Consider the following 12,576-nt stretch of genomic DNA (forward strand, 5'->3'; position numbering starts at 1 on the left):
TCCCACCTCCTTAACCACCCTGCTTCCAGAGATCCCAACCTCCTTAAGCACCCTGCTTCCAGAGATTCCCACCTCCTTAACCACCCTGCTTCCAGAGATCCCAACCTCCTTAAGCACCCTGCTTCCAGAGATCCCCACCTCCTTAAACCCCTTGCTTCCATGTGTGGAGTGTGCAGGCCGCCCCCTCTCCTCCCCCTCTCCATCCCGCATTCCGCCAACTCAAGCACTTCATTCAGGCGTAGGAAACGTTTTATTTACAAGGTGTTAATTAAAAAAATACTTGACAAAAAAGGCATACAGTATTTTATACTAAAAGAATAAAGATTTTTATTAAGCACTGTAAGTTGCATTCAATAGCCTTCAAATACACCACACCACAATCCATCTACAACCAATCAAACCCAACAGTAGTTCATTCTTGCACAATCCATGAGTTGGGGCAGAACTCCCTTCAACTTACATTAAGATACCTACTTAGCTCTTGCGGGCAGGGAATGGGGAATTACACCTCATTTCTGATCACTAATGTGTGATGAAGAGCATCAGGAGAATTATATGAAAACGAATATAAAGAAATGATTCTGATTTTGAAGTACATTAAGTTTGGAAACACTAACAAAAACATCAAAATGATACAGGTATATTTGCTTATACTAAATTCTTGATGGGAAAGTTCTCAAGAACAAGCCATTTGTTTCCTGCTACAGAAGGGGGGTACTTTTTTTTTTTTTTGAAGATCAAAGCATATTTTTTTTTATGTTTTTCACAGAATTTCATATCTGCTAATATGAAGGCATAAAACAGCAACAGAGAACAATAATGCATACAGCAATGAGTACACCAGGGTAACGTTGATATTCAAAACGGCTAGATAATTTTTTTTGTTTTTAAAGGTTTTAGAATAAATGCAACAGAGGTCAATAATCACAAAATTTTAAGGTTAGAGCAAGATCAGTCAATGACTAAACATAGTTAACATCTTTTATAGGACTATTACTGATTATTAGCTTTTTTTTTTTGTGTTTTGCAAATGGGCACAGTACTTGTAAGAATGGAAGAAAGAGGACAATAACATGCATAATATTAACTACACACTTTAAAAATTATGAACCATGCAGAAGTTCAGCTCAAATAGTAGTACTAATGGTCTACGTCTGATTCAAAACCACATAGTTCATTGATCACGGATGCATGGTATTAGTCACAAAAAGTTTCAGAACACATTGTGTTTGTTTTGAAAGGTCGTTTGCGTCTTCTATGATTTCAAGTTTGTCTCCATTTAACTTGCTTGTAACGTTATGTATGATGTATATTTAAAAAATCAGCAGAACTGCAATGTTACTCTATAATTTTTCGTTTCTATCGTTTGCACGTTTTGTAACACAAAAAAAAAAGGAACCACGTCAACGGTGATGAAATTTCAGAAAGAAAAACAACTGTGGTTGTGCCTTTTTTCCCCCCATAATCATGAAATCAAAGCCTTAAAGAAAGCTTTATTGTGACACAGTAATGCAAAATCAAATATAATGGCATACATATGGTGCCAAGTACTAAAAATTATATTTTAAGCTATATATACTTAAAGACTGCCAAAATTTGTTTTCTTTATAGTTCAAAAAACAAAACTACAAGCTTTTGTCATAACCAGTTTAAACTTTATGTATACTTCATTTTAAGTGCGGGAGTCAAATGCTCTTCATTCTCTTTCTCTTTTTTTTTTTGTTTTATTGTAGCATTTTGACTACAACTGGTTAAAACTAAAAATGTGTTGTTTAAATCTCTGACATCAAAGAGGGATCCGAATTTCCAAAGTCCTCATTTTTCTCTTACGGAAAGGAAAAAATGTACGTAACTGTAGGCTCTCTTTCTTTCCAGATATTCCTAATCCTGACCCTTCCCAACATCCTTCACCCTCTATAAAAAATAAGTTTACTCTTCTTTTTTTAAGACAGTGGCCTCAAGAGCATCATCTTTATGGCAAACACTGTCTGCATTTAGTGCATTTAAGTGAGGATTTGTATTGCACATTTTAGAGTCATTACTCAAGGCACTTTCAGACTGATTGGAAGCCCTGATGTCTCCTGTGTTCCCATTCATCTGGGAAGCTGGTTTCTCCTCATTCACAACTCCGTTTTCAGCCAGGGATCCATCTGAAGACACAAGTGAGGATTTAGACTCCTCGGATTTTGACTTAAGTTCTTTGGCTACTTCTTCTGCTGAAGCAGCATAAGGAGGTTTGCCCTATTTTTTAAGAAAAGAAGAGAATTACTGGAGAGCCAGGGCTCCATCTCTACAGCCCGCTGCGCCGACGGCACCCACTGACAGCAGCAGCTCCCGCACGTCCCGGGCACGGAGCCCTGCCCAACGCTGCCACCTCAGCCACCCCACCAGGCGAGAGCTGGGGATGTCTGGGGACACCACCACCCAGAGCCAACACACAGCTCAGCTCTGCTGCTCGTTTCATGTCCGTTACCGTTCCATGATACGATTACGTGTCACCTCAACACAACCCCAAACTGTCCTCCGGCTGTTTCTGGAGGAGTGCAGGATCCCCTGCAACGCTGCCTTAGGCAGGTCTGCGTTCTCCACAGCTTAACAAAGTGCCTGCACACGAAAAGCATGCAGCAGAGTCCTACAGGGCTGAGTATGGCAATAAACCCCAGATCCGTGCAGCATTCAGGCCTGTATTTAGTGCCTCGGTATGTGCAACAATGAATCTTGGTGTTGCAGAAATAGAAACCACTATGCTACAGAAAAAGCTGTAAAGCTTCAAATACACAGGTACGTTTGTAGACTGTACACAGAAATTTAATGAGGAAGAGAAGTATTTTTATTTCAGACCTAGAACACAGCAAGTTTTACTCAAAGTTAATAGTTGCTGTGTTATCCACTGGAGAACATTGCTCATCTCACTGATACCTGCAAACACCTCCCTGCTCTTACAGACTGCTGTCTCCATGGCAAACTGCACATCCATATGGTAGTTTTCTACCTGTTTACCACCCACCTGGACGTTACCACTGGGACTTGTACCCCAATCCAAACTGCACAGCAGCAGATCACTGGCCAAGGGAGGTACTTGTAACTGAGGCCACTGGTGTTCAACACAGAACAGCAGTTTGCTTTTGAACAGCTGTGTTTAAAGGATCCATGGAACAGATAAAGTCACGATCCACGGATGCTTCATATGCCACCACTGAAAATGGAACTGTGTGCTCAGAGGGGCAAAGACTGCTCTGTTATTTCCTAGAAGCTTAGAGAGTAAGCTCTTCTATTTGGACTCATGCAGCAGCAAAGACCCTTGTCCTGCTACTCATTTTTCCTCATGAGGTTGGACCATGAGGAGAAACTGGGTGAGAGTAGGTAGATGATTTATTTCAGAGCTTTGTATTTCCCCCATTTTTCTGGTTTTGTTGCTACCCCCAGAGCTGGTTAGCACTGCACAGGCACAGCCTCCACATCAAAAGACATCTTCCTCCTTGACTTGCTAACCCGAGCTTGCTGGTAGCTGAGATGCAACCACCCCCCGAGCCTGCCCTCTGCCACCACCACACGGCTCCACGCACGGGCAGATCCCAGCAGGAATCGCTTTGCTCTGTGTAAGGTTGTGTTTGTCACTACATCTGTTCCACACCAGCAAACCAGAGTGTTCTCAAGTCAAGGCACAAGGGCTTCATTACCTGAATTGCTCCCTGGCTTTTGTAACCTCGCCCATAGTACCTTCCGCCTCTTCCAAAGGTTCTTATCACTGGAGTGGAAATAACTCCCCTGGGACGCCTGTGAGTTTTGAGGAAAAAGAAGACAAAACACATAACAGCTTTGTTAAAAACAGCTTTAAATTGTACTTTGCTAGAAGAGTTTTTTTCTTCTAGCTTCGCTGTCTAGTGACTAACCCTTGTGCTTTGTGAAAGAAGCGCTATGACTAATTCAGAACTACAGGGTTCTAGTGCCTGCAAGTGTCTGAAATCTAACAAACCTTTTGTTTTTGTGCCAATAAAAGGACTATTCCTATATTTCACTTCTAGAGAAACAATAAATAGGCACTTTCAAGCTTTGCAGAAACATTTTCAAAGTGTCAAATTATCCTTACAGTGCTTTAAAAACAAAGCTCAAAATACTTTCACCTTAAAAAAACCCACATAAGCAATTGGAACCGTTTACAAGGCCATTTCTCCCATTCAATAACACTTCCCTGGTATAAACGTGTTAGATGAAAACAGAGAAGAGAAAGGAAGGCAAATACGAAATTGCTTCAGTTTTGATGGGAGAATACAAAATTATCTAAGAACCTGAAGGAAAAAATGAGGCTTCTGCCATACCTGACATGTAGCAATTTATCAGGCTGGGATGCTCTCAAACAGAGGCTCCCAAGCAGATCTCACTGGGTGGGGGCTTTCCGATGCCATTCAATACAGATTAGGTTGGATCCAAACAAACTTTCCCTCAGCTAACATCATTTTATCATCAACTGCAGAAACTCAACTTCCCTTATCATTATGACGAGGACTACTTCTCACCTCAAAATTCAGTTGGTGTTCCCTGTTAGAAATACTCTGCTTTGCCTCCAGACCCTCTGCCCGACACAGGCCACAACCTCTTAGGCCAGCCCAGCATCACCAGGCCCAGCCCCACTGCAGGTTGCCCTCCTGGCCACAAAGGACAGCTGTAAGTTCAACAGTACCTTGGTTCCTATATACCTGATGATCCCCAAAGTCCAGGAAAGTCCCTTTGAGTGGCATAAAAACCTGCCTGAAGGACTGGAGAGATTTTCTGTGGGGCTCCTGTTTCCTCTGCTGCAAAACTCCAGTGCCAGAGAACTGACTCAGGGCAGAAACTCTGCCCCATGCCATGCTGTCTTTGCCCACACCCTGTAAATTCCCACTTAGAGCAATAAGAACTTGAATACTGGACTTCAAAAGCAACAGCAAAGAACAAAGAGGGAAGAGCTGTGCTTTACATTTGAGTAACTCTCTCTGCATCTTTTCCAAAGAAGTGAACAGGGCTTTTTTAACAAGATGAAAATGTGCCCTTCAGAGAGCTGAGTAAGTCTTTTCCTACTCAGAAAAAAATCACACTAAATACATTGATGGATTGAAGCCAATAAAAGCAGCTGGTATAATTTAACCCAGGAAGAACAACCTCTGAGATTGGTGTTGCAGAGAAAGGTGAAACAATGGTGTAAACAAGCCTGACATGATCCTCTCTGCTGAAATAGATAAAAAATGAAAGAGGAGTGTCCAGGACGAGGTGATAAATTGCAGGCAATGCCCTGTGCAGTCTCCTGGTGGTTTTTTACCAGGAAACAGCCCTTGCCAACAAGGACCCCAATTAGACAGAGCACTAACATTAGTGTGGTTTCCTACTAGGCTTTATTTTTACTATCAACTGACACAACAAGCAGATAAGCTGCCTGCTGTAGTTTTTTCCTCTTTGACTAATTCTAGTAACTCCAGTTATGATTTGATGGAGACAGGAAGATCTGGCACTGACAGTTTTCCTGTCTTTCAGAGGTGACAACTTCCACCCAAACCCAACTGCCCAAAGACAGTACCTCCAGTGGGAAGAAAAAGCCAGACATTTCATCTCCCAACTCGAGAGCTGCTACTGGAGAAGAGCAGTTCTCTGTCATGAAGGTACTTACAGGAGCAGTACCAGCCTTTCAGTGATTTGACCACTTCCCAGTTAAGGAGCACTCTCAGGTTAGGACAGTGTTTCTGCCAGGGTCAGTTCCTGGGTACTGATGTTTTGCATTAAGTCACGGATTTGCTTTGCTGGTGAAATGACCTCTGCAGCAGACACTATTCTCCTGTTCATGGATCCTCATGACAAACAGCACTGAGGACCACACACTGACCTCATTTAAACGGTCTAAAATGTTACTGTGTCCATGGAAAATGGGCAGTAAGACTTCAACAGCCAAAGGGGCCCAGTGCCTCCCCACAGTCCCTTGCTCCTTTCCCTGCTTTCTGGGCTGCTGCTCTGCAGAGCACCAGCATCCCACAGGCCCCACCAGCTGCAGTCAGCCCTAAACTGACACTAGATGCTTTTCTACGGCACTGAATCTCATTCTTAAGAATAAAATGTTCCTGCCCAAATTTGCTCCTCTCCAAGTGGCAGTTCTGCTCTTAGACTAATGCTGGTTTTCATGCTGAACTTTCTTTTGCCTGTGCTTCTGCTGCTCTTTCCCTGTCCCCACAGCAGCAGCTCTTGCTTCTTCCCCTGCTCCCATTCTCCCAGGGCTTCAGATCCAACCACTTCCTCCCTCAGCCCAACAAGAGAGGAATTCCAGCATCTCCTGCTGCCTTGACACTGTGCTTTATGGCACGTGTTTGGTGAGATTAATGGATAGAGAGGAGTTAATGCAGTTCAGACGTATTCTTTCAGACTGCCGCTTCCTAACTGAAGATGGCATCTATACACTTCCTTTACTCCATTCCTTTCATGTACTTGATATATAAACCATGCTATTTTGGAATAGTCTCTTGTAATAGACACAATCTTAATTAAAGAAGATAAGGCAGCTCTGTAAGGCACTGAACAATGAACCCCGTGGAAAAAAAAGATACCCTTAAAAGGACAGGTATTTTATACCAAAGTATTTATTTTTCTGAAACCAGGTGCACCTGTAGTTTCAGCTGCAGTGAAATGAAGGGGAAGAACTGAAGAAATTAACATTCTTTTAAGCACATCTCCCATCATGACTGTAGCAGAGAACTATTAAACAGAGAAACGTCCTTCAGGTGTTTTCTGCCTCACAGAAGCATTACATAACGAAGCTATTAGAAGTTTTCTCTTACTACTTAATAAATGTCCTACCATGACAAAGAAAGTAACTGAGTGCTGTGATAGTTTTGATAAGGTAGAAGGTATTTATTGATTTCATGGAAATAATTTCCTCATACAGAACATTCCCTTGCATGTGTGTATCTACCAATCTCTCAGATCCAGAGGACTAATTTTATTTGCACATAAAAATGCTTAAAACTCATCAAATAACTGCTTAAGAACATCTTAAAATGAATGCAATTGTGAATACTCGGCAGGTAACATTTGCCTAATGTATCCTAAAAGGGGTCACACACCATTTCTAACACCTCCCACTTCTCCCTGCTTTACCTCTAACTCCCCAGTCATTAAACTACGTGTGAAAAGTATATTCAGGAGGTTGCACTTACCCTCTCGCAGGTCCTCCCACAGACACAACCTGTAGAGGAAACGGCCCTCTGCCCCCTCGTCCACGTCTGCTTCCAGCCCAATGGCCGACCACAGTGCCGGCAATTTCAAGTTTCCCTCCCTGAGAAGGAATAGGTTGGACTCCTGCACATAAAAGCAGAACCAAACCTTGATCTTCAAAATCATCACATTAAAGTCACGAATGAATGGAAAACTGGTTTGCCCAGATTGTAGCTCATAGACAGTCTCCTCTCTCTTAATACTGAGAGATCACTTGTCGTGCTGTGGGCTTTCAGGAGTATTGTGACTCCAAGAGCCTTTCTCTCTCCCCTTTTTAAAAAACAGATATGACTTCTGAAAAGAAAACTGATCTTACAAGAGTCTTTCAGTTTCCAGGATCAAGTTCCCAGTATTAAGAAACTGAAGTTGAATTTCACAAGCTATCTGAAGATCATTCTTTCCCTGCATTCCTAATGAAGCAGGTTTAAAGTAATTTTTTAGTGAGCATCAAATATCAGCGTAAGACACACAGATTATAAATGACTGTAAGCCAATTAACTAGACAGACTATCTGTACTAAGTTTTAACAAAATATAGCATCTAAATGGATCTGGGTGTTAAAAGGCAGCTTTATCCTTCCCCTACCAAGAAAGCAGCTAAAGAAGCAATTGTCTAAAACACAAACGTTATCTTCCGTTCAACTTGCTCATATCCTTATAGCTGTGTTTTGCCCTCAAAAATCATCTCTGGGACATAACACGTGTTTCAAGAAACTAGGTAAGTGCAACTGAGGCAGATGTTACTGGTAAGACAACTAGCACTGAGAGGGTTTCAAAATAGAGCAGCTATGCAGCCCTAACTGACATTACTACACTGGGAACTACACTACTGATTACATCCAAAAAGGTTCATACTTCCCTGCACAAGTCTTTCAGCTTCAAATGCTAACTATTTACAGGGGCAAAGTTACTCACATAACGAAGCATTAGAGGTACGTTTGCTCTAAGGATAAAAGCTCAGAGGCCAGAGAGAACAGCTGAATACACGGGAAGATTTCATCCCAAATGGGGGATTGGAACTGAGAGGTTTCCACTGCCCCATTTCGTACAGGAGATGAGCACCGGGCACACAGGCAGGCACGGAGATTTGGAGCCTGTGTGCACACGGAGAGCAGGGACAGCGAGGAAGGGGTTAGCAGCAACACCCTGGGCAGTCAGCTCCACCTTGGGCTGCTTTTGCAAAAAGCTCCACTGCCCCCGAATTTCAGAAAAAAAATCACTGTTAATGCAGTCAAGCAGAGTTCAGCTGATGACAGACTCCACCCTCGTGTTCCAAAGCGCAGGAGACAGAGCGCCTGGTTGGGTTTGGGGCCATCCTGGGCTCGGAGGAGGTTTGTAGGCGTGAGAGGCGGTGCGAGGGGGGCTGCGGGGGCCTGGGGGAGCAGAGCGCAGCGCAGCCTGGGCAGCTCAGAGGGGAGAGCCGAGACAGTTAGGGAGAAAGGGAGACTGGCAGTCAGTAGGAAAGCCTCAGACCAAACCGTAAAGTGAAGGAAGCCGTTGCCAGAAGCTCTAAGAAAAAGGGTTTGGGTATAATTACCGCCCTGAAACTTGCTAGTCCTGTTGCTGTCATTGCCAGAGAAGGCTCCGGAGTGTCCTGCCGCTGCCGCCACCCGGAAGGCCCGGTAAGCGCCTGTGGCTACTGTTTCCCCATAAGGGCCTCCGAAGCCATAGACTCCTGTTAGACCCAGGGTAAAGAAAGACAGGGGAAAAGCTGTGAGGGGAGCAGGCATCCGGGAAGGTCCCTAGCACAGACTCCTGCTTCCTTCCACCCTCTGGAGTCTGCAGGGAGGGCTGTGCTCTGCCGGGCCGGGCTCCTGCAGGCGACAAGCCACCGCCACCAAGGGAGCCCTGGCCAAGGATGTCCTGCTGCCTCGGCCAGCACAGGGACTCTGCTCCAAAGAGCAGCCTTTGACATGGGTGTGGAAGGGGCATCCCGACTTCTGTGGCAAAAGGAGCATTGTAAAAGGCTCACGGCAATTTCTTGGCAATGAGCACCAATGGCTACAGTTGTGGCACCTCAAAAAGTCTCGCTCCCAATGTCCAGGGTCAAAACACCTACGGGCCTCGGTACCAGGGAGATTTTAAAGAAAGGGCATCATTCTAGAAATAGCCTGGAATGGTTGTAACAGTACTCACACTCCTGGTGCCAATGGTTTAAAGACTGTAGCAAAACACAAGAGGGGTGGGGAGCAGGAGAGGCTGTCTTCAACCCTGACAGTTAAACTGTGTCCATTAATTTAGGTGTTCTTAATATTTATAAATGTTTTGAAGCAATATAGAGTGCAAATAAGAGTGTTTTCATAGCATCCAGTATCGATCCATTCATCTTTTTTCCATTTCATACAACAGCAGTAAAAATATTTAGACCCAGCACAGTTACTATAAATCTTGATGGAGACAGGCAGCAATAGGAGACATTCCTCATTGCTAGGCTCTGCCTAATAAAAGGAACAACAAAGTACAGCGATTGGCACAGGACAACAAATGCCAACCACTTGCTTTTATGTGTTTTCCCTAGGAAATTCAACCAGCAAATCTGGTTGTAGCTTTGGGAATGTGAAAAATGAGGTAACGCTTCACACCAACATGTTTCGAATCGCTGTCCCCTCACTTACCAGCAAAGCCTCTCCCCCTGCCCTGAGGTGGTGGGACTGGCCCAAAGTGTCGAGGATACATAGAAGCTGGATAGAAAGGCATGGCAGGTGGAGGTGGGAAAGGGAGAGGATGGTTCTGCCTGGAGAAATTTAATCCTTCTAGGATGCTCTGACGCATCTTTTCAACCTTGGCTGCCTGCTCAGCCTATGAACAAAGAGAAGGTAACAAAGTGATGTTAATATTCTGGTTTCAATGATATAAAGCCACACTTACACAACAAATCCAAAGAAGAAAGCAAAATATTAGAAGAGTAGGTAACTGCTGCAAACAACTTCCATAAAGCTACCTTGAAAACTACAGTGATCTGTCCTGCATATCTACTGACAATCAGTGATATCCCAATATTCACAAGAAAACCTTTATATAGCTAGAGATGGGAGTCTAAATACTGAGACAGTCTGGAAGTTTGCAACATAGAAACAGTTTGAAGTTCAATTTAAAGTTATGCAGTTAAAAGAGGCTTTTCCAGAAAGGAACAGAGAAACCTCTGGCTATAGTCTCCTGAACACTTAACACAGCCCTTTACTTTAAACAGAACAATCGTCATAAACCTGGGCTGCAAAACAAAGTCCATGTGAACAGGGTAAGGCAGGCCTGGAGGCTAACAGGCCCAAGAGGGACCACAACCATTGTTAATATTTAATCTATCATCAGTTTCCCCTGTGTCAGAAAGAAGAGGAGGTAGGTAAGCTGTTTTGTTAAGATGTCACATCTCCCAAAAAGTTTTTAAAACAGAAGTTTGAGTCATTCAGTAACCCAATGATTGTCATCAGTTCCTGTTCTCTATAGCTAGACAATAACTGCATGATTTGGATATGACAAAACCCAAACCCATTTGTACTCAAAATGGTCCCAAGAAATGTGAAAAGATTTTGAGCTTAAGGACTGTAAGAATGACTTCACAGTCTGTACAAGCAAGTTAGAAATGGCACATTTTCCTTCCCTGTAAAAGCACTGCAGTTTAGTCCTTTGTGACAGTCTGGCTAACCTGACCCAAAAAGACAGTACTTGAACATATGAGCAGACAGTTGTTGGCTCAGTCGTTCACTGTATCACAGTTGCATTCAAGTTTCAGTTTCCAGAGAGGGGAAAAAAAAGGGAAGTAAAATTTAGGCCAGTTTACTTTTTCCACATCTCCCAAATGCCACCTGAACCATCAACATGAGGCCCGAAAGCAAACAGAGCTGAAAAGCACTCATTAGCTATTCACCTCGTGTGTCTCTGTTAGAAGTAGAGAGATGACACGTGAAGCAAATGACTGCTCAACCAGCCACCTCTAACACTGCTGAGCATCTGGCACACTCCTGCCTCCGTCTCAAACTACGCACCTGACCATCACAGAGGTCAATGAGCGGAACTTTCTCCCGGCTTGCTTTGATGAGCTTGGTCTGGAATAATTTCCCATCAAAATACATCCAGGGACAGCAGTGCTCCCAGGGAATCGGCTGCCCGCACGCATCGTTGGCAAAGAGCGCCATGTCCACCCCGCTCATAAACAGAGCAGACAGCTGAATTCCACGGGGATCCAGATTCTCAATCTGCTCAAAGAAAAGGGTACGTTTAGTAAGGTAATAGTAAGATGTAATTCATACTTGCTTTCAATAGCTACATGCTTCTCAAAACTCTTGGAAACAGAGATTTTTAAAGTGTGTCTGGACTTCTCACAGGTAATTGCCAGTTTGACCAGAAGAACGTACCGGAATCCACCACTTGTCTCTGCAAAACTGCAACACTCAGGAAAGGTTGTTGTTCCCTCCATTCTCTCTAGAGGTGAGAGATAAAACCCCAAACCCCGAGTTCTCAACAACGAAGCACAGGAAATTCTTTCTGATGTTTTAACTCAATTCTTTCTCAAGAAGTTAGTAAAAAGCTTTGACTAAAATACTCATCTTTAATTTGTGGCATGTGGTGTCTAAAACATGTAAGATGCATCTTTTAGCTGTGTTAAGATCATTGATAAACATGCAGCATGGAGTTCTTCAAACAATGGTAAAGTGTGTTGTAGCAAGGAAAAGCTTTAAAGACACTTTTAGGAAATGAATAGTAGAAAAATTCCTTTAAAAATTGTTTCTAATCATCACCTTGTGCTTCTGAGATATTTTGTAGAAAGGTTCAGGAATGACCTCAATGACAGATTCCATTTTATTCTCATGTATCACATTCCCTTTCCAGCTTTACAAATACATAAAGGGTGGGTGTCAGGAGGCTGGAGCCAGGCTGTTCTCAATGAGGGTCAGTGATAGGATAAGGGACAATGAGCACAAGCTGGAACACAAGAGGTTCCAAAGAAACACATGGGAGACTTTTTTCACTGTTGAGGTAAGGGAGCCCTGGAAGGGGCTGCCCAGAAGGGTTGTGGAGTCTCCTTCTCTGGAGACATTCAAACCCACCTGGATGAGTTCCTGTGTGACCTACTCTAGGTGGTCCTGCTCTGGCAGAGGGGTTGCACTGGATGAGCTTTCCAGGTCCCTTCCAGCCCTTGAGATTCTGTAACTCCTTTGGAACACATTGCTTGTTAGCTTGAATCAAGTTTTTACTGTTAGGAAGTGTCTCTTATTATTGAAGTATTCTTTATGCATACAACAGCTTTATTTAGGATGCAGGGTAGATACCCAAAGGTAGAATTAAACAGTGAATGGTGGTGGAAGCAAAATGGATTTGCTTGCAGCAAATATATTTTTAGCTCTGG

The 12,576-nt window shown here is 43.4% G+C and overlaps 1 protein-coding gene across 2 annotated transcripts in view; it reads right to left on the reverse strand.

Moving 5' to 3' along the window:
- Positions 1-231: 231 nt before the first annotated feature.
- FAM120A (family with sequence similarity 120 member A) overlaps positions 232-12,576 on the reverse strand; it is a 53,061-nt gene continuing 40,716 nt past the window's right edge. The window contains exons 13-18 of one of the 2 annotated variants that reach the window (XM_062008698.1): positions 11,216-11,425; positions 9,848-10,031; positions 8,770-8,907; positions 7,176-7,317; positions 3,681-3,777; positions 232-2,241 (exon numbers count right to left, since the gene is read on the reverse strand). In XM_062008698.1, the coding sequence (XP_061864682.1) occupies positions 1,930-2,241; positions 3,681-3,777; positions 7,176-7,317; positions 8,770-8,907; positions 9,848-10,031; positions 11,216-11,425 (1,083 nt within the window). In that variant the 3' untranslated portion in view covers positions 232-1,929. The remainder of the gene's footprint in view (positions 2,242-3,680; positions 3,778-7,175; positions 7,318-8,769; positions 8,908-9,847; positions 10,032-11,215; positions 11,426-12,576) is intronic. The other variant, XM_062008700.1, reaches the window with a different exon arrangement.

The sequence above is a fragment of the Colius striatus genome, chromosome 15, assembly GCF_028858725.1.
Source record: "Colius striatus isolate bColStr4 chromosome 15, bColStr4.1.hap1, whole genome shotgun sequence".
Taxonomy (NCBI): domain Eukaryota; kingdom Metazoa; phylum Chordata; class Aves; order Coliiformes; family Coliidae; genus Colius; species Colius striatus.